Source organism: Sander vitreus, chromosome 6, assembly GCF_031162955.1.
Source record: "Sander vitreus isolate 19-12246 chromosome 6, sanVit1, whole genome shotgun sequence".
NCBI classification, from domain to species: domain Eukaryota; kingdom Metazoa; phylum Chordata; class Actinopteri; order Perciformes; family Percidae; genus Sander; species Sander vitreus.
The window spans coordinates 31,519,688-31,542,243 of NC_135860.1; the positions used below are offsets into that span (position 1 = coordinate 31,519,688).

At 42.0% G+C, this 22,556-nt stretch overlaps 2 protein-coding genes across 3 annotated transcripts in view; one reads left to right on the forward strand and one right to left on the reverse strand.

Annotated features, from left to right (window-relative positions):
- Positions 1–5,160, forward strand: part of zfpm2a (zinc finger protein, FOG family member 2a) — a 139,810-nt gene extending 134,650 nt beyond the window's left edge. Inside the window, exons 7-8 of the mRNA XM_078253729.1 lie at positions 721–948; positions 1,630–5,160. Coding sequence (XP_078109855.1) covers positions 721–948; positions 1,630–4,190 — 2,789 coding nt within the window. The 3' untranslated portion in view covers positions 4,191–5,160. The remainder of the gene's footprint in view (positions 1–720; positions 949–1,629) is intronic.
- LOC144520087 (uncharacterized) overlaps positions 1–22,556 on the reverse strand; it is a 56,386-nt gene that overhangs the window by 10,206 nt on the left and 23,624 nt on the right. The window contains exons 8-11 of one of the 2 annotated variants that reach the window (XR_013502172.1): positions 10,668–10,806; positions 6,583–6,665; positions 6,344–6,440; positions 6,013–6,220 (exon numbers count right to left, since the gene is read on the reverse strand). Coding sequence is in view for 1 of the 2 variants with exons in the window: in XM_078253727.1 (XP_078109853.1) it covers positions 6,053–6,220; positions 6,344–6,440; positions 6,583–6,665; positions 10,668–10,806 (487 nt within the window). In the remaining variant the exon portion in view is untranslated. Of the gene's footprint in view, positions 1–5,247; positions 6,221–6,343; positions 6,441–6,582; positions 6,666–10,667; positions 10,807–22,556 lie in introns of those variants that run through there. The other variant, XM_078253727.1, reaches the window with a different exon arrangement.

Below are 22,556 nucleotides of genomic sequence, written 5' to 3' on the forward strand. Positions count from 1 at the left end.
GCTTCTGTAAGCAGATGGTCCAGTGTTCTTGTTCTCCCCTTGAGAAAGGGCACCAACCCAGTGGTAGCAGCACAGCGATATGCAGCAGCCCAGGATTTGGAGGAAAAGCCTTTTAACGCAGGCTTTGAGAGTCAGAACTGTAGAAGTAGAGAAGACGAGTATGTGTGTTAGGGCTGCACAATACATGGGTTTTTCACCGTCATCACAATATCAACTGGCGCACATGCGACATGTCACGAAAGACACTCCGATTCTTTGTGTTTGTTGAAAGGAAATTTCAGTAGAAAACTGATCTTTAAGATGTAAATATTCTTTCTTTTTTTAGTGGTGTCTTTTATATTCAATCCAATGTTGTATTTGTTCAATAGCAGAACACTGGAAATGATTTCCTTTCATTTGTTTTAAATTCAACAAGCAACGTGTTGTATTTTAGCAGAATACTGAGAGCAGCAGAACTGCAGAACTGAGTACACTTTAATATCCGTTTATTTATCGCAAGTAATATCGTTACGGCGATATTCAACAACGTTATCGCATATTTTCATCATATCGTGCAGCCCTAATGTGTGTGTATTAGTGGTAAAGTGCGATTTACATGTACACCCCTAGTGTGTACGCACGTGTGCACGCTCTTTATCTTTATACTTATGCATATAAATATAAAGGTACTGTATATATCCTGATATCATGTCCCCTTTGTCCCCTCTCTTGTCCCTCCAGAGGACATCTTCCCCTGCAAGGCATGTGGAATCTGGTTTCGGAGCGAGAGGAACCTGCAGGCCCATCTGATGTACTACTGCAGCGGGCGACAGAGGGAGCCAGAGACGGTCTTGGAGGAAAATGACAGCGGTCCCCATCAGACCCCCAGTATGTGCCCCTTCCCACAATGCAACAAGAGCTTCTCTGGAGCCAGGGCCCTGGAAATGCATTTGAGCACCTCACACAGTGGTGAGTGACAATGTCATGGATCAAAGAGATTGTGCAGAAACTAGATTTTGAACACAACAGATTAACATGTTAATTTAAAAAAAGGGGGGTCTGATTGATCGATTAATCAATAAGCTGTCAACTATTTAATTAATCGCCAACTATTTTGAGAAGCGTTGAATCGCTTTGAGTTCTAATATTGTCTGATTCCAGCCTTTTAAATGTATAAAACGAAAATGAAATGAATTAATTAAATGATTATTTTCTAGTTTCTTCTTCCTCTGTGACAGTAAACTCAATATCTTTGAGTTGTGGACAAAACAAGACATGTGAGGGAGTTATCTTGGGCTTTGGAAAACACTGATTGACTTTTTGCACCACTTTCTGTCATTTTATAGAGCAAACAACTGATCGATTACTTAATCTACAGATTAATCGACAATGAAAATAATCGTTAGTTGCAGCCCTAAAGTGTTGACAGAGAAAAAAATAGTTGTACACAGGTTTGGAAAAATGACATCAATATATACATAGCTTGCTGTCAGCTAGCATAGTTGACAGTTTATCCTTGAGCAAAAAAACATATCTAGTGGATGGGAATAAGCTTGGCATAATGCATGAGCATTTGATGGTTTCTACAGTTAACTCTAGAGAAGTGGGAGGCGAGATTCTGAGCATTTCTCCCTTTTATCTCCTTCACAGGTGTCAAAATGGAAGAGAGCCTCCCTCCTGGCACCAGCTTGAAATGCACAATCTGTAACTACACGGCAGATTCTCTTATTACATTCCAGCATCACATCATGTCTCACCTGTCACAGGCGGCCTTCAGATGCAATCACTGCCATATCAGCTTCCAGAGCCACAGGGAACTCTTACAGCATCAGGACTTACATGGGCACGGCAGCAAACTTCACAGGGAAGGCGACGGCACCGAGCATTCCCCCAGGGGGCCTGAAGAAAGCCTCCAGCAGCAGCAGCAGCAGCAGCAGCAGGCCCGCGTTGAGCTGGCCAACAGGAAGGATGCTCTGCTGGGAAGTCCCAAAGGGGCCATCAACAAGGAGACCAGCACAGACGGAGAGGCTGACAAGGCTGAGAAGAAGCCCATGCTGTCTGTTCAGAAGGGAGAGGCCCACCCAGGCAGCAAAGCCAGTTTTTCTTACACTAGGATCAAGTCTGAGCCCTCCAGCCCCCGGCTGGCCTCCTCCCCTGTGCAGCATAACATGCCTACATTTCCCATGGGCCCCTTCTTGTCTCAGTTTGCTTTCTCCCAAGACATTTCCGTAGTCCCGCAGGCTTCTGAGATTCTGGCTAAAATGTCAGAGCTAGTTCACCGGAGGCTGCGCCATGGAGGAAACAGCTACCCCCCTGTCATCTACAGTCCGCTAATGCCCAAAGGGGCCACCTGTTTCGAATGCAATATCACCTTCAGCAACCTGGACAACTATTTGGTCCACAAAAAGCACTACTGTAACAGCCGCTGGCAACACATGGCAAAGTCGCCTGACTTCTCTGCCCTCTCAGATAAGGTTCCCGAGGCGGTGAGCCCCAACAGTGGTCACAGTTCTGTTAGCATGTTGACCAGCTGCCACCCCACAGAGGGTGACAACCACCTCATGCAGTCTGCCTGTCTGAACTCCAATGTGTTGGACATGATCAATGCTGGGGCTAAAGGGCCTGATAAGGATCTAGCAGCACAGGTGAAGAAGGTCTCTACCCCAACTGGGGCTGAGGAGAGGCTGAATGGCAAGCAGATGGAGGGAAAAAGCCCCAGTACGGGTTTGGTGGAAAGTGACAATGACCCAAACAAGACAACCTGTGAGGCCTGCAATATCACCTTCAGTCGTCATGAGACCTACATGGTCCACAAGCAGTACTACTGTGCCACCCGTCATGACCCCCCAATGAAACGCATGTCCAGCAACAAGGTACCCTCCATGCAGAGAACCATAAGGGCCCGCAAGCGCAGGAAGATGTATGAGATGTGTCTCCCTGACCAGGACCACCAGAGGCCCCCTATGGGTCAGCCAGGTTTCCTCGGAGTTCCTCCTATGAACCCTTGTACATCCCAGGAAGCTGTCGAGAGCCTAGCAGACCGCTTCCACCCACGCTGTGACATCTTCCCTGGTATGGTACCAAAACACCTGGAGGCCTCTCTGACTGTCACTAAACCTATTCTGGCTCCCAAATGCAATACAGTGGAGCAGCAGGAGCTGGACGCTCCCATTGATCTCAGCAAAAAGTGTTCGCCAGCATCTGACAAAACATGTAGCTCCCCTAAAAGACTGTTGGACTATCACGAATGTGCAGTGTGCAAGATAAGTTTTAACAAAGTGGAGAACTACCTGGCGCACAAACAGAACTTTTGCCCTGCAACAGCCGCCGCTGCCGCTGCCGCTGCTCAACAACAACAACAGCCACAACAGCAGCAACAACACAATGAGACTGGCAGCCTGGAGCCGACCATGTTCCCAGATGTGAAGAGTGAAGGCAATAACAACCCCGATGACGCCTACGATAAGAGCCCAGGCAAATGTGAGAAGAATGGCAATGGGAAGGTGATGGTGCAGAATGGAGGCATGTTCCCCCCTCACCTGGGCACTTTGCCGGGACTCAAGCCTTTTGCTGAGCCCCAGCTCATCCCATCAAAAGATGAGAACAAGAATATGTTTCTGCCCCACTGCCTTTATCCCGGAGCAATAAAGAAGGCGAAAGGTCCCGAGCAAATATCGCCGTATTTTGGGATAAAGCCAACCGATTATGTGACCGGGGGACCGGTGATGCAGGGCGAGGCCAGCGAACAGGAGCAGAGCGTTAATGGGGGAGGAGGCGCAGGAGGAGAGACAGGAACAACCAGAGAGCAGGCCCAGCAGCCTGCTGCTAATGGCTGCCCCCACCCTGGCAAAGAGCCCCTTCCCCTACTGCCCAAAAACCGGGGCATGGTCATCGTCAATGGGGGACACAAGCCCGAGGAGCGTTCAGGCACAGCTCCACCGCAGCAGGAGAATCAGCCCCAGCCAGAAGGCCAGCCTCCCAATCCCTCACCTACGTGGGCCACTGAGAACCAGGCAGACTCCAACGAGAACATGTCGCCTTCCTCCAAGTCTCCAAACGAGGAAGCGCCACCCACAGCCAACAAAGGCGTGAACAGCTCTGGAAGTGGCAAGTACTGCCGCCTCTGTGATATCCAGTTCAACAACTTGTCAAACTTTATTACCCATAAGAAGTTTTACTGTTCATCACATGCTGCAGAGCATGTCAAATAAGTTAAGAATAAGACATGTTCTTGTTCTCCCTCCCACAACTCCCCCCGCTTCCCCCCCCCCCCCAAAAAAAAACAAACAAACCCTGTTACCCCTTTTTTCTCCTTTGTTTTGGTACACTGTTGTGTCTGGGATAGTGCATCACGCAGTGCTAAATGCTGCTTGTGGACAATCAAGAGAAGCTTCTTCTTTCATCGTTTTAAGACTGAAAAATGCAAAACCATTGGTTTAAAAAGAAAATGAAAAGAAAAAAGGAATCAAGAATAATATTGGTGCCACTTTCACGTTAATTTATTTTACAATCAGTATTAATAGGAGTAGTGATCTTAATTTAAATTCAAAATGAAATTTATATCAGAGTTGTTTGTAATGTTATTGTATAGTCATTCTTGTGTAGCACACATATTGTTTACACTGTAGTGTAGGCTCAATGAAACAAATAGACAATACAAAAATGAGATGCATTTTAGACACAAAAATAGCTACTGAGGCACTTGTGTATTCTTATTTGCTGTACCAGTTTCTGTATATGCACACAATGTCACTTGCAGATTGCTACTAATGACTTGTTTGCCTTAAAAAAAAAAAAAAATCACCATTTGGGGGTGATAACCAGGCACAACCCTGCATCTCACATTTTGGCATATACACATGGCTTTGCATACATATGTGGCTGTTTGTCCCTGTCTCTTTTCTTCAACTCAGATGTGGATGTTTTCATGAGGATGGCAGCATTCTTGTATAGTACTCGTATTTCTGTTTGATGATACACTTTGGTCTCCCTTTTTGAAATTTGCTCTCAATGCAATACTTTGTAAATGAGGGAACATTACTGATAGCAGTATTATGAAATGGGGACTGTGCATATAATTATTTGTAACCCCATAGGGAAAAAAAAGAAGTTGTACAAGAATTACGTTTATTGCTGATGAACAAGATGGGTGGGAGGTCAGTGGGGATACTGATGTAAAATGATCATTCCAATGTCCTGATTATGGGAGAAAATGTTTTCTTAAAACGTTGTTGCTATGCATGTATATGGATGGAATTAAATTCCAGATCTGTTGGAAATTTTTATTTTGATGTGGTGTCATATTAAACTTAAATCCTCAGGATAAACCAATGCTGTCTGGTCTTTCTTTCACACTCCTGTAAACCCATCAAAACAGTTCATGCTCGCCACAAAGAAAATAAATACAGTACAGATTAAATTGACGCAAAAGTACATAAAGATGGATTTACAAAAATCCAAAATTAGCTTTGCAGGCCAGACTCATCTGATCGCAAATTATAAAATGAATCAAAATCGACATAAGCCCAAAGATAGAGGTCTACTTTGGGTTGTAATGTAACTCAATTACATGCAAGTAACAAAATGACTGAAGCTGACGCGACACAGAGAGAATGGAACTCAATGTACCTTTCCCTGTGGCTATAACAAGGCAGAATATTAAGACAGAACTGAATGAAAGTTAAAAAAAAGAAGAAAAAAAAAGCATCAGGTTGAGCAGTGACGTGTGTGGCCTTTACATTGATAAGGAGTAATGTGTTAATGTATTTCTTAGGCCAATCAGGCACAGAGACTGAAATAACAACTTGAAAGATAAGATTTTCTGAATCTAAGACAGCAAATATGTCATCACACTGAATACCCTCCAGTTATTTTCAATTTAAAAGCTCCCAATGAAGCAGAGCTATGCAAAAAATATGTTCACAAATTGACTTCTTGATGAACCTTTACCAGACATGTACACAATATCTCCACAGATTGCTGCAGGGACAGGTAAAAAGATAACACAATATTTAAAACATATTCAGTGATTACCCTGTCCGTGTCTGGGGTACTGTTACACGTTGGCCGAGGGTCACTCGCTCTGCTGTTTGGCTTGTCGTTGGTTGACTAGCTTCCTCAGGTGCTGGCTGATGGCAGATGGCTTCTTGTAGATCATTCGCCGGTCTGCTCCTTTTATGTGAATGTGATTGGCTGATGGGTAGGACTCCTCCAGAAACGTCTTTTGAAGCTTAGCTACCATCTGGCGCAGGGAAAAGATGATTTATTATGGATTTTATACAACCGTTGGTACAGTATTGTCCTGTCACTGTGCAAGAGTTAATAATGCATCACGGAGGTGTGCAGCTACAGAGAACCCCCTCACCTGGTTTAGATGTTCTGGCATTTGCTGGTCAAAGGAATCCCCAGTGATCACACTCACCGACGTCCGGCTGGAGAGCGGCTTAAACTGTGTGATGTCCCTTTAAAAATAACAACGGAAAACATTTCAATGTTAATGTTTTATATTTCAATGTTCATTTTTAATTCCACATTAAACATTCACATCACAAACCCATCCAGAAAAGGAAAGAAAAAAAAAAAAGACAAAAAGCATTACCATACCTTACTTGAGCTGCACTTTCATTCAAAAAGTAATGTTCATCCACAGCACTGCTCTGGTGGGCAGGGTTACTTAGTAGGTATTTCTATAAGGGACAGAGAGATAGAGAAGTCTAAAATGAATACATTATTTTTTTATGTTTACAAGACACTACTTACATTACCTTCAGAGGCAAGAGAAAGCTAAATGAGAGCAAGCCAATACACATGAGTGGGCGATCTGAAAATATTAGATAGTGATCAATCTTGAAGTCATCCACTATCTACTTGTTTTTTGTTTTTTTAATCAAGGTATATTATCATTTTCCACAACCTATTTTTTAGGCAAATTATAGAGATTGGGCTATTTAATGTCCTCTAACTTCTTTTTCCAAACTTTACATAACCTCATTGACTAAAGCAGTGTTTCCTAAATGGAGTTACGCGTATATTTATATAGCTTTTCTTTCTACCAAAAATGTTTTGTGCACATCACAGGGCTAAGATTAAAACATTTCAAAGGGGGTACATTACTGAAAAAGGTTTGAGAACTACTTGACTAGGGCGACAGAGGGACAATATTAATTAATATTAAGAGGAACCAAAATGAGGAACTGAAATTTGCGTTCTAATCCAGTCTGATTCCTACCAGTTCCGTGGGAACCGGTTCCATAGTGGAACCGGGTTTCGGTACCCAACCCTATTCAAAACTACACGGGATTTAAAATGCTCGTGAGAACCTCTGAACGGCGGTATGAGCTGCTACTGTAACTTCATAGGCTATTTCAAGTCTAGCTATAGTCTACAGGGCATTTCAAAATTCAGAAAAAAGACTGAGATTGTGGATTGTGATTGCGATTAAATAGATTGGGATATAATTTTAGGGCCAGATCGCCCACCTGTACATACAGTAGTACCGCACACGTGTGTTAAAACACATTATATCAGATATAAACTGAACAAACTGAACATACAATGCTTTCATGCATTTATCAGAAACAGAAATATGTCAAACTTCTCGTATGTGAACATGTCCTGTAATCTTCGTTCTCCTGTTACATCATAGAGACTGGGATGTAGGTCACGCATTATCAGGAAAAGCAGGTTAAGTGTACTTAATAACACCATTCATCATTTTCAAATAACAGAGACTTACAGTGACTTACACTACAAGGCAACGTATTTCTGGATACATAATGAAGAACAAATTCAGAGAAATCCACGGATAGTTATTTGAACAATCCCAAAGAAAGATTTGTTGTTGTTTTTTAACGTTTTTAATGATTATTTATTGCATTGCACTCACAAATAGTACAACTTTTAATCTCTCTCCCAACATCTGTTGCACTACATGAGCCAAAAAAGAAACAAGAAGCAAACTATATGACAGTATAGATCACATGCACAGAACAATGGTACCCCTAGCAAAGCCATGATACACATAAATACAAAAAGAAATAGGAATTGCACCTTTTGCTATCACCTTCCAAGACATGCCTCAGTCCTTTCCCCTTCTGGGGTTCACCACTTATTTGAATGTAGGTATCCTGTCCCGCATTTTCCCTCTGTAGAATCTCCCCTCTGTTTTCTTTTCTTTTCATTTAAAAAAAAAAAAAAAAATTGGTCATATGGTTTCCAGATTTTCTCATACAACCCCAATTAGTTTTTTTTTTTTTTTTTTTTTAAATGAAAGATTTGTTTAGTAGCTCTAGTAAGGAAGCTTGGGTGCCGGTAACGTGGCAGCAAATAATTCGGCCCCAGTTCAATTAAGCAGTGGTTACAAAACAAGCCCTTGAGAAACGGACTGCATGCTCTGTTGAGTCCTGTGAGCTTGTGAGTGTGTGTGTGTGTGTGTGTGTGTGTGTGTGTGTGTGTGTGTGTGTGTGTGGGCATGTTATAACCTTCGAAAGCCTTGTCCTTGGAGAATTCAAGCACAATGATGTCCTTAGCTCCTTGGCAACAACTGTGATACTTGAAACGCTGAAATACTATAGGTCCCTCATCACTGCTGCCATCGAATGGTGGGTGGCTGGCAGCTGAGAAGAAGGCGTCTTAACGAAGCGTTCGCATTCATCCCGAGGCAGGCGCTGCCGCATCACACACACACACACACACACACACACACACAGCTGCAGCTAACATGTAGTGCTCCATGAACGTCAGAGATATCACTGAGTGTTCACAGAGGGTCACTAAAGTTGTTTTTTTCCAAACAAACAACAAAAAATCTATTTGAAGAAGGACAGAGCGGCGATATCGTAGGGTTGACTATTGGTGCTTTCGCAAAATATTAACACAATGAGAGTTTTGATAAATAATCACCAATATTGTGGATACAAGGACTAAGTGGGTAAAGGCAAATAATAGAAGAGCTACAACAGTCTGGTAGGTTCAGATAATGACATCGCTTCACTGTAATGCAGCCTTTAAAAAAAACTAGGAAAAGACAACACTTGTGTCATATCACGATATCCAAATATTTAAGACGATATCGGGCCTCATGTATCGATGTCGATGTAATATCGATATATTGCCCAGCCCTAGTTTAAATGTGTAATGAAATGTGTAACACATTTAAAAAATGTTTCGGTATAAGCTGATTAACAAATATATAACAGAAGTGTGAACACCAGAGGGTACATAAAGTGTGGGTAGAACACGTCTATATAGCCTAATGTATTAGTTTCTGTTACTTTCTTTGATTACTTTGTATGAATGGTAGTAATTAATGTAATAAGGGTAGGTGTAATAAGCTTAGGCTTCTTCGGTTTACTTTCTTGTATATCCTTCTGTTCTGATTTTGTTTGTTTGTTTTTGTTTATTTCATTGCAAGAAAAAGCATTCATATTGTTTATCGGTGTTTTAAGCCCCCAACGTTGCCTTCCAGGCAGCGCTGCCTGGTAGGCACTAGGATTAGGCAATGGTTATGGTTAGGTGCCTTGAAGTCAACAGTCGCAGTGCTGCCTGGAAGGACACCATCGAGCATTAATGTTGTTCATTTATCGTTTATTACCAGTGTATCGAATGTTGTAAGTTACAAATGACCGAAACACACTAAACCAGACTAAATGCAACAAACAGCTACAGAATTACATTTCCTGCAATACTCTCTCTTTCACCATGTCCCTAATGGACCCAACATGTGTTTGTTTCCCTGCTATAATAAGGTGTCACTCTATACAGAGCATCGTCCCATGTTACCAAAGATATTGGTTGTTGTTCATCACCAGAATCCATTACTACTCCTCTCTGCCTCTGAAAGATGTTTTCCATAGCCAGTAAAGGAAAAAAAATGACTACAGGACGTCATGACAGGCAGATCATCCGAGTATGGACAAGTGCAAAATAAAAAGAAATCCTCTCCTGTAGAGAAACTTCATCTGTAATGCACAGCTCATATTAACAGCCTTTTTACAGACTGTATGACCTGTCAAAAGGCTGACTTTACAATATAGCAGGCGTCAGAAGATACAGTGCAATTGCAGCGTCACGTCAGCTCCAGGAACAGGTTCAATTTTCATGTTTTAAAATGACGCCTGGCGTCATATCATGCCAAATTCACAGTCTCTGACGAGACGGAGGCAGACGCCTCTGCAATCACCATCCACTCGTATCTCTGCTGAGGAGGAGACATGATTATTCTCGCACTAGCACCATCCTGTGGCTGTTTAGGAACGATGGGAGGAGTTTGTTTCAAATGCCTGAGACATATCACTTTTTCCTTCATATCCTAAATTACGTTAACCAAAGCCCAGAAATTGTCTGAGCAGAATTAAATTAGGGCTGCAACTAACGATTATTTTCACTGTCGGTTAATGTCCTCAAATGTCTTGTTTTGTCCACAAGTCAAAGATATTCAGTTTACTGTCACAGAGGAGAGAAGAGACTAGAACAATATTCACATCTAAATAGCTGGAATCAGGGATTTTGTTCTTTTTTTCATAAAAATGACTCAAACCGATTAATGAAATAAAAAATACTTTTCTGCAGCTTTTTCTTTTTAAATACACAAATGTATGTCACAGCCACAGCCTTTGCGGCATACTTCATTGTAGTGTGTGTGTGTGTGTGTGTGTGTGTGTGTGTGTGTGTGTGTGTGTGTGTCTGACCTGGCGCTGGATGACCTCCTCTGAGACATTTTCCCCTTTAATAGTTGGTTCAATCACCCCGAGGATGATCAGCATGCGGCTCAGCCCTGTAGCCGCTGAAAACTGCCTGGTTTGGAGCGAGGGTAACAGCTTACCATACCTGAACACACACACACACACACACACACACACACACACACACACACACACACACAAGAAATTTTGGCAGGAGACAAACTAAAGCCTTAAGGTCTAACAAGTGTAACCATGTTTTTTTTTTGTTTTGTTTTTTTAAAAGGTCCCATATTATGCTCATTTTCAGGTACTTGTTGTATTTTGGTTTCTACTAGAACCTGTTTACATGCTTTAATGTTCACAAACACACCTTTTTTCTCATACTGCCTGTCTGAATATACCTGTATTCACCCTCTGCCTGAAACTCTCCGTTTTAGCGCCTGTCTCTTTAAGCCCCCCTTCCAAAAAAGCCCAGTCTGCTCTGATTGGTCAGCGTTTCCTGGTCTTCTGCATCTGCGCCCTCTGAGTCTCTGCACCGTCATTGCAGCCGAGGAATGACTGTAACGGCACTGCAGCGGCACTTTAACCTTTATATAGTGTAGTTGTGACATCACAACCGTGTGAAAGCCCGGACCGCTCGTTTAAAGGCACCGTTTCTGAATACGTGCTGTTTGCATTTCTCTGTTGATTGAGCATTTTGATACTTTCACAGTATTTACGGATATAGCACCTCGTCCTGCTTTATAATCAAGAAATACAGTATATATTAATACATATTTTTGGCCACTTGAGGGCAACAGAAGAAGCTAAATATAGCATTATAAAATGTGTTGTATCCAGTGTTTCCCCTAGGATTTTTTTCCAGGCGGGATGGTGATCGTAAAAATAGGGGCAAAGTTGCGCGACTTTGCCTACATTTAACGCGTAACGTATGCAGACCGTTAGCGGAGCGCATGTGCCGCGGAATGTATGTTTTAACTGGCTACACCTGCTGCGCACACATGGCGCTGGACTGTGTGAGTCACAGGCGAGACGGAGAGCTTTACCTCTGGGATTGGTGTTGTTTCTTCAGTTTTTGGGAAAACGGCAATTTACTGTCAGCGGTTACCAGAGGGCACAGGTGAGGGAAACAAGAAATAGAAACAGAAACTCTCAAAATAAAACTGCCAATACGCTCATTCACGGTCATTAAGTATCGGTAGTTTAATTTAAAAGAAATATAGACACTTGCTGATCCATTTCTGTGTAAAAGGGCCACACACACCTCACGCACAATATATAAATAGAAGATTTTATAGAAGATTATAGTGAAAGCATAGTGTTGGAACATCCGCTCCGCGTACGTCACGCGTGCAATGTAGCCAGCCTAAGGTCAAATGAATTGTACTTTTAAGGCGAGGAACGAGAAGCGAATTGCCTGTATGTGTTTTATCTCGTGCATCTGTTCTTTTTTTGTGTGGAATATATAGCATAATTGTTAGGGCTGTCAGCGTTAACGCGTTAATCGCGATGCGATTAAGGGCCGACGCGATGCGATTCATATTTTTTTTTTTTTTTTTTAAATCGCATTAATGGCATGCCGGCATTTATTAATTTACTGTACACTTCACTCGGCTTTGCGTCGTGCCTAACAGGCTACTATTTTGACCCTTTGCAGCACCGTTACTTATCAAGCTGCCACTTCCTCCTAACACATCCTGCTGCTGCAGGCTGCAGGCATGATGGAGAAACACAGCAGCAATAACTCTGAATGGAGCTTTTTATTTTCCAAAACTCCCAGACGGCTCGTAGACAAGTCAAAGGCCGTATGCACGTTGTGTAAAGCCGAATTAAAATATCACCGAAGCACGTCAAGCTTGAGCTACCACCTACGGAGCTAAGCATAGCAGTACAGTTAACGTGATGCTAGCCGCTAGCATGCGGGCTAACTGCAGACCTGTCAGCATCGTAGAAGACTCGGGTCTTAAAGATGTACTACAGTTGACCTGTCTCGTTGCCGTAGAGGGAGACAGTAGTTTTCACGGATACACAGCCTGTACGACACGGAGAAAGCAGCCACACTGGAACTGCTGCAAGGTGCTGCAAACGCTGTCTTATTAACCGCTGATCACTGGACGTCAGTGAGGAATCAACATTATTTAGGAGTTACTAAACACTATATTGACTCTGGTAAGGATAGGGATTTTTAGTTTTTTAGTTAGGTACTTGGAGGAATTGTGCAATAATGACAGATTCACACATTTTTCTTTTGTTTAGAGTAAATAATTACTAATCTTAAAATCAAGTTCATAAAGTCACTTTCTTTGCATTCATTTGATTCCCAATCAAGATCCACTGGTACAAATTGCTTTCGATTGTTAATATGTACTTAAAAACTGTCCTGAAATGCAAAAATAATAGAATTTTAATCATGTGATAAAATATGCAATTAAAAAAATGAATCGTTTGACAGCCCTAATAATTATATAATTTTAACATTCTTTCAGGGGGGGGCGGGGGTAGGGGAAACACTGCTTCTATTTTATATGTTAGCAAATAATTGCCTATTTACACATACAGTAGACATGGAGCAACCATTAATAAGTAAGCATTCATTTGCAGTCCAGTTTCTTTTTTACCAACTGTGCTATTAGCTCTTTTCTGTGTTCACCATTTAGATCTTTAGCTTGCTAAATGCTTCACTATGTTCACCTGCTGGTAAATAGCTACTGTATGTTTGTTTGTGGCACAGCACCGTTAAGTCAGTTTATCAGAGCTCTTTCACTGGAAACAGCCACCTTCTACTGTTGGAGAAAAGATGAAAAGAGACTCTGTGGGCCGTAAACCCAAATCAATCACCATGCTAAAAGAAAAAGATGCTGAAAGGCGCTGAGGGAGACTGCAAAGGTTCATCACTTCCAGCGACCTGTTGCAAATTACACTAGTCATTTGATCAGTAAGTCTCCATCATAGGTTTTTCCAATACTATTTTAAGTACTTGGATCTTTAAACATAAAATCAAGTTATTCTTAGTTTCTGCTGCTCAACAACATGCTAAAGTTCCAAAATGGCTCAATTACAACAACAAGGGTGATTTCATGATCACAATGAAACACACAATCTCCACGGCGCTGCAGAAGGAGGTCTGGCCCTTCTGCACATTCTCTCAACATTCCTTGATGGGAGGAAAACGTTCTCTGGTTTATTGGCATTTCTTTAAGCCAATCACAATCGTCTTGGGCGGGGCTAAGCTCCAGACACAGCGACGCTGGCTCTGCAAAATGGCGTCGGGATGGAACTTGTTCTTGGTGGAATATTTGCACCCCGCAAAAAAATAATACAAACAAACGTGGTTAAACGTAATTTGCTTTTACCAGTGTATCGCCGTGTGTATTTCGTCCATAGCAAATCCCCGCCAATCATTCCCAACACGTCCCCACATATTCTTTGTAAATCTTTACAATCATTCCCTGAAAGAACCAAGCAGGCCTGACTTGTTGCACCATCCAAATCTTCTTCAAAACTTGCCATTTTTAGCGTGTACCGTTGCTCAGAGGTTTCGGTTAATGTTGCTCGATCCGACCGGAGTTTAAAGTAAACTCAAAGAAAGTAGAAAGTCAGGGACATCCGGTGACCCCGGAACTTTCCAGTAAATGAGCCGTCGTAGATATAGACTTCAATAACAGTGACTCAAGCAAAGTCATACAATTCCTCCCGTCTTTTTCAACCCCTAAAATCTCAAACTTTCTCTTCAAAAACATTTGCCTGGGGAATGAGAAATACTCTTTTTTCCTGGCAGATGAGAGGAGAAGAAGAGCTGTGGGATTTTGTAACTCAGGAGGCCCAATCGGTCTCGGCTCACTGGTGCTCTGAATTGGCTGGTCTCAGCCTGTGGAGCCCAATCAATAGTGGCGTGCGCCTGCTGCTGCCATTGCCGCGCTACGCAGCCTGCCCCTACACGCAACCAACACGCTGTAGATCAGCCCCCCTGCTCCGGGGAACACTTGTCCCTGTCTTAGTCTCCTGATCTGGGCCACACTTAGCTCCGTGCCCCTGTGTCCTATCACTTTCCCTCTGCTATATTCAATCCTACAGTTCATTTCAATACCTGATGAATAACTATGAATCACCTTATCAACTTAAAAATATCAACTTATATAATACAGCAATGCAACTAATGCTTATTTTATCATTCGTTGATTATTTTACCAACAAATTACTTATATTACCTTTTACATTTGACCATTGAAACTAGACGATAAAATAAGAGAAGTGGATATGTCCAATGTGTTGTTTAAATTATGAGAAAATTAGTTCCATTTTGTTTTCTACTGTCCATTTTATTGTGAACAGCGCGATGCCTTGTTTTAGTAAGACAAAACCAGACATTGATTTTGTAAACATGGAGGACACTGATTAAGACTAAGATGGCTGTTCACATGTGAAACATATGAAATAGACAGTTATCTTAAAAGTCCTATGACATGCTACTTTTTGGATGCTTTTATATAGACCTTAGTGGTCCCCTAATACTGTATCTGAAGTCTCTTTTATATAGGCCTTAGTGGTCCCCTAATACTGTATCTGAAGTCTCTTTTATATAGGCCTTAGTGGTCCCCTAATACTGTATCTGAAGTCTCTTTTATATAGGCCTTAGTGGTCCCCTAATACTGTATCTGAAGTCTCTTTTATATAGGCCTTAGTGGTCCCCTAATACTGTATCTGAAGTCTCTTTTATATAGGCCTTAGTGGTCCCCCTAATACTGTATCTGAAGTCTCTTTTATATAGGCCTTAGTGGTCCCCCTAATACTGTATCTGAAGTCTCTTTTATATAGGCCTTAGTGGTCCCCCTAATACTGTATCTGAAGTCTCTTTTATATAGGCCTTAGTGGTCCCCTAATACTGTATCTGAAGTCTCTTTTATATAGGCCTTAGTGGTCCCCTAATACTGTATCTGAAGTCTCTTTTATATAGGCCTTAGTGGTCCCCTAATACTGTATCTGAAGTCTCTTTTATATAGGCCTTAGTGGTCCCCCTAATACTGTATCTGAAGTCTCGTTTTATATAGACCTTAGTGGTCCCCTAATACTGTATCTGAAGTCTCTTTTATATAGACCTTAGTGGTCCCCTAATACTGTATCTGAAGTCTCTTTTATATAGACCTTAGTGGTCCCCTAATACTGTATCTGAAGTCTCTTTTATATAGGCCTTAGTGGTCCCCTAATACTGTATATGAAGTAACTTTTATATAGACCTCAGTGGTCCCCTAATACTGTATCTGAAGTCTCTTTTATATAGGCCTTAGTGGTTCCCTAATACTGTATCTGAAGTCTCTTTTATATAGACCTTAGTGGTCCCCTAATACTGTATCTGAAGTCTCTTTTATATAGACCTTAGTGGTTCCCTAATACTGTATCTGAAGAGAAAGGGGAGGTAACCTTGCCCCGTATGACGTCATAAAGAGGAGATTCCAGATTGGCCCATCTGAGCTTTCATTTTCTCAAAGGCAGAGCAGGATACCCAGGGCTCGGTTTACACCTATCACCATTTCTAGCCACTGGGGGGACCATAGGCAGGCTGGGGGAACTTATATTAATGTTAAAAAACCTCAAAGTGAAATTTTCATGCCATGGGACCTTTAAGAAAGCCTGGGAGAAGAGAAAATGTTTTGTTTGTTGTTTGTTATTCATGTATTTCTTCACATGATTTGTATATTCGAGACTCGAAGCCCCTTAAATAGTGGTGTCTTGTTATCCCATATGGGATGGGCCAAATGTTTGGCATAACAGAAATAAAGTAAAACTGAAAAAGTTAAACTATACTATCCAGTCTATTAAATGTCCCCTGATCTCCCCGTTAATGCCACTGTGAGGTTAACATTTGGGGGTTTTAAAGAAAAGTCTCAACGGTTATTAGATGGATTGCTGTAAAATGTGGTTAATACATTCATGTAGTTTTATTCATTTTGGAGATCGATTTTTTTTTTTGCCAATATTTGATGGTGCCAGTAGATATACATACAGGAAAATTGGTGAGAGCGGGATATGACAACTACGATTTGGGGGAACAAATCGAAACATAGTATCGCGATATTTTCCCAATCCCCACACCGACAGGATAAAATCTGGGTGGGGAAAGTGAAAGAGCAGCGCTTGTCAATGAGATATTTCTAAAAACTAATTGTTTTCTAAGAAGAATGCACATCACGTCAGTCAGTCAGTCAGTCTGACATTTATTTCATTTGTAAAGAAGAACATAACATGGATTTTCTGTATTTTCAGTTTGGCTGGAAACTGATACGATGTAGTCGCCGTCGGCTGTACCGTATAAAAATATTTAGGTAAATCATTAGCAAAATAAAAATCGATTCTAGATTTTAAAAAGTCGTTGCAAAAGAAATCACAATACATACGTGAATCGATTTTTTTCCCCCACCCCTACTTGAGTTGTAACAGTATCTCGTCACAGCACAAGCCAGTAGTGCAGTATATTGCATTTTAACAGGCAGATTGCAGCGCTGCTTCACTGCCATTATACGGATCATATCAAACTTACATCATAAACATGCACTTCAGTTGTAAAATAACCCATTTCACCTGATGTTGATATGACATGTTGCTACCTAGAACTGTAGCTTGAAATATCAAGCGCTGCTCCGGCAAAGCATGTCAGCACTGACTGGTCTGATAATGCTGATGATACAAACAGTGGAGAATGGTTGTTCAACTGCTACAAATGGCTGTGTAAAGAAAACATATCTGCCACATTCAGTCCCTACAGGTCAATAATAGATACACGCAGAAAGGGGGAAGAAAAACAAGTCGACTGTTCTCATTTTCAGTCTTCGGTAGACAGAGAAAACTTTTCAAATCAGACCGCCGCAGAGTGACATTTTGACATTTTCATCATCCTTGCCACAGTTTTCCCCCCGAAGTCATTCTGGCACCACAATTTAGAACTGACTCTTCGACCTGGCTCTTAAGGGACTTCTCAGTCTCTGCACATTTTCCACCTGTCACCCTCTTCCTACCCCTCGATAACCAAAAATAAAAAGGGATAAAAGAAATATCCAAAAACTCTTTTGCTATCAGCCCCCTAGTTCGAATCTGGTCAAATCATTCCTGGGTCTGGCATTGAACATTATTTCAAGGATTCTCCAGCCACCTGTCTTATTCCCTCCTCTTTTTTTTTCCATTTTTAATTCTGCCCCGGAGTGAGGATTATGCGAAGCAAGGCATGCGTGTCAAAGGGAAATTTAGTGGGTAAAGACAGCCAAGATTGGCGGGATGAATTAAACAGATAACGGGAGGAGACGAAGTGGGGGAACCATGTAGAGCAAAACGCCTCACCGATGTTGGTCATTTCAGAGGGGCTCTTTTTTTTTTTTTCCTCCCCACAGGAGCGAGGAGGCAATATCTAAATTAATAAAGTGATGAAATGAGTTTGTGCCGTGGACTTTCTGCTGTTTGACTTTCCCATCTGGATTAGTGCAGGCTGAATGGACGCTCTGTTACTTTTGTTACAACTGCGCAATTCACTGTCGGAATTTGGCCCTGTAGTGATAAGGCTCCCCTCCTCCTCCTCCTCCTCCTCATTACCATCTCATTTCATATGCAGGGCCTCTGTTACCTGAGAGCCTGCTCACACACAAAACACCAACTATTACACCAGCTTCTGCCAACTATTACAAGGAACATTTAAACAGAGACTATTACATGAGGCTCAACTAACTATTACGCCGAAGGGACTAAATGGGTTACTGCAAAGACTGAAGAGACTATTAGAAAAAAGGAGGGCATACGGACGTGGACAGGTACATGGTGAGGCCTTTAACTCTTGCCTAGCCAATCTGGCCACATTTTAAAGAATTGTGATCTTGACTGACATTTCAGATTCAAGATTCATCATAGCAAAAAAAAAAAAGTCTTAATTGTGGTTCGACACAGACGGAACATTAATTCCCAACATTTACATGGAGCATAGTCTCGCTTTGCCAGACCTTCTTTCACAGCGCTGCAGAGGAGGGTCTGGCTAGTCTACACAGCATTCCGGGATGGGAGAAAAACGTGCTCTGGTTTATTGGCATTTCTTTAAACCAATCACAATCGTCAACTAAGCACCAGGCAGAGCCACAGTGCCACTGCAAAATAGCCTCGGGAAGGAACTTGTTTTGGTGGAACCTGTGCCGATAATCGGCCGTTGGACAGCCTGGCGAGGTCAGTGACTCGAGTCTGTTCGGTGTGTTCCGTCGGAGGAGCCGTCGGCCTTCATTTTGGCCAACCTGACATGCTCAGTCAGAGACAGGGCAGTCGGGACTCACCCGGAAATGGCAAGCGGGATGACCGTGATTGATCTGAAATGAAGACAGATTCAGCAATTGCACGGCCTATTTCTCGCTTAAAATGTTTTCAGAAACACGTTTCAGTGAACTATTTTAGTCCAATATGAGATTGTATTCTGAATGAGTCGCCAGCAATGGCCGTTCGAAAAATCCAAAATCCGGAACTAGCAGCCAGACCCATGTGACGCGTTCGTCCAATCAGCTGCCGGTTTTTATTTTTGGGCGACAATACAGATTAGCGCCGCCTGCTTTTATGGAGACGTATTACATCTCGTCGCTTTGGTGTGTTCTGAGGCATTTATTTGACAAACTCGGGGAGACTGATCAGTCCAACTGGCTTTTCTGCCAACGGTCGGCCGTCTGGTTGGTCTGTAACGGCCTTTAGTCGTGCAACAGAAAACTCAGATTGGACAGATAGTCTAGCTAGCTGTCTGGATTTACCCTGCAGAGATCTGAGGAGCAGTTAACCATAGTCCTCACAAATCCACCGGAGGTTAGAACGCCAACACAAAGAAAGAGGAAGGAAATGGGCATCCGGCTGAAAAGAGAGACATCCAGTGGAATTTCTGGCGGCACCTGAACAATCGCAGAAGTGGAACGTCGTGGATATAGACTATATGGAGCATAACACACAGTTTTACACAGCAAAATATGGTCTGAAAGTGTAAGACCCTTGTGTTGACTTCGGGTCACATTGACCCGTTTTAAATTTTTGTTTTATATCAGAAAATATGGGACGTAGAAATAAGCGCTGAAAATGTGTAGAAGAAAAATTTAAAACGCTGGAAAAAGCAAAAACAAACTGAAAAAAGGCGTCAAAAACATTGAAAGGTTGAAGGGAAGACAACACAAGGGTTAAGATTTTTACAGTATTGTGTGGGTTTGGTGCTCATATAATGTGGACTAGTCACCTGCATTTTTACTACTTTGTAAATAAAAGGACTAGAAAAGGAAATAAGTCTTGGACGTTATTGAACTTTTAGTATTTGTGTATGATTTGATATCCTTCTTGATTTAATGTCAATTAAACACTTCAATGTGATAGTCACTGTAGAGAGTCAACGTGAAACAGGATCTTCTGAATTCTGTTCAAGGAGTAACCTGTAACTATGCTAGTAATTACAAATCCAGCCTGGAACAGAGCCTTTCTTAACAGTACAGCATGTGCTGTAGTGGAGCTGATTTGTCTTATGGCACTTTCACACCTATAGTTCGGTGGATTTCGGGGGTGAAGTTGCAACATTGTTACATTTCTCATTTGGTTCGGTTTGCTTTCACACGGCACTTTGTCAAACTCACCAAACACTCTAAACACACGTCACGCGGTTGAAACGGTTACTCGTTTATTGGACAGAATATCCGAAACTCGCCGACACTCCTGCTCTCAGAAACAATGGAGCAACACTACATTCATAACGTCTCGGGTTTTCTGGTTCGGCTTTAGTGTTTCTAATATTTTAGAAGAAGGCGAACAATGAGCAGCTGACAGACAGCGAGTGAAGGAGAGAGAGATGATGATGATGATGATGATGATGATGTCACACAGGCGACCAGCGATGTATGGTTAGAACAACTTATGGATCTGAAAGTTATCATCCCTTAAATCACATACAAGTCCGTAAATTGTGTGCAAGGTTGAAATTGCAGGCTAGTAAATGCTCAGTTTTTGGTTCACTTCCTGTATTTAGGACGGATCGCGTTCTCACCTGAAGTGAACCGAACTCTAGTTCACTTGGAAGCAAACCGAGACCCCCGTTTTAAAGCACCAGAGTTCGGATGAGCTTGCACACCGCCCCAAACGAACCGGACTATCCGACCAAACGCTCCAGGGTCCGTTTTAAATGGACCAAACGAGGTAGGTGTACGGAAGATAAACCACAGGAACTGGCTTCGTTTTTTCAGGAAGACCGATAAAAGAAATGCTGAATGAGAGATTGCGTTGAAAAAGCTAACGGAACAGATGCTAGCCCAGGAGTGACGTCATGACTACTCTACCCGTAACCTGGAGCTGGTAAGGTCTAGGTTTAGAAAAGGCAACACTGGGACCATTTTCTTCACTGCTTGGTATGCGAGGGTGCCAAGTGCAGTACAGTCGTGGGACAGACAACAATGGCAAAAGTGGGACTAATACAGATTCTAATACTGTTTTTGTACATTTACTTTTAGTATTGCTACATTAACAGAAGAGCCTGAAGTTCATATACAGTCATGTAAAAAAAATTAGGACACCCATGCTAAAGTTGACTAAAAAGAGGAATAAAAAAAAAATCATCTTTTGCAAATTGATGTTAATGCCTTAATTAAAAAAATGAGGAAAAATCCAACCTTTAAGGACACCAGTTTTCTTTGTGAATGAATAATGTAAATAAATACAGGGGGCATAAGTAAGTACACCCCTATGTTAAATTTCCATAGAGGCAGGCAGATGTTTATTTTTAAAGGCCAGTTATTTCATGATCCAGGATACTACGCATCCTGATAAAGTTCCCTTGGCCTTTGGAATTAAAACCGCCCCCCCACATCATCACATCCCCTTCACCATACCTAGAGATTGGCATGGGGTACTTTCCATAAAATCATCTCTCAATGCAAATCAAACCAGCTATTAGGTTTGTAAACCATTGCTGTTCCTTGATACACTAAAGTAAGTTCTGGTTACTTTCTGTTTAATTAAATGATGATTCAGCTTTTGTGAACGCCCAATTCCAGTTGATACATGTATTCTAACTACCATAAGTATTTGTACATTCCGTTTTTGTACCATATCTGCTTGATGACTAGTCTGATAATCAGACTTAATTGCCACTTTATTTCACTTCAAGCATTCACTGTTTGAATCGCTGAGCGAATCTGAGAAGTGGTAATTCAGAGGTCTGGAACCAGGCTACTTTACTACATACTGTCAAATGGAGACCAACCATTCTGTGTGTATAGCTGTAACTGTAAACTCAACATTATTTAAACATGTTTAAAGTCATTTTAAAAAGGGAATAGGCAGAACTTCTAAACTGCCCAAATGCCAGGCAACTAAAATATAACGGTGTAATACTTAGAATGAACACAAGGTGTCAGTCTCGCACCACAGCCGACGTCGGGCTCATCCCAGCATCCCCCTGTCTGCTTTCAGCCCTGTATCAATGCCATAGATTACACTGGGGTAAATACACAGCAGCCCGGATTCATTAGTGGAGCGTAACAACAATAGTTATGCTTACAGTGGTTCTAATTACAATTAATTGGCATTCCAGGCTCGTCTGGGAGTCTCAGGATGAGGGGGGGGATCTGAGGAAGGTGGGGGGAGGGGGGGGCAGCTGAGTCAGGAGAGGACTGAGTGGGAAGGCCGACACACTGGGAGCCATTACAGAACCACGCTGTGAAGCATAATGAATCATACACTGTTGGAGCATACGGTATGGAACCTATACAGTATGCACACAGTGCATAGTATATGGTGTATTGCTACTACATATGGTATGAATTTGTGTACAAAAGACAGCAGGGATGAACCACTTGAAAGATTTACACGTTTTCTTCCCATTTCTATCAGGTAAAGTCAATAGAAATGATTGCCTAT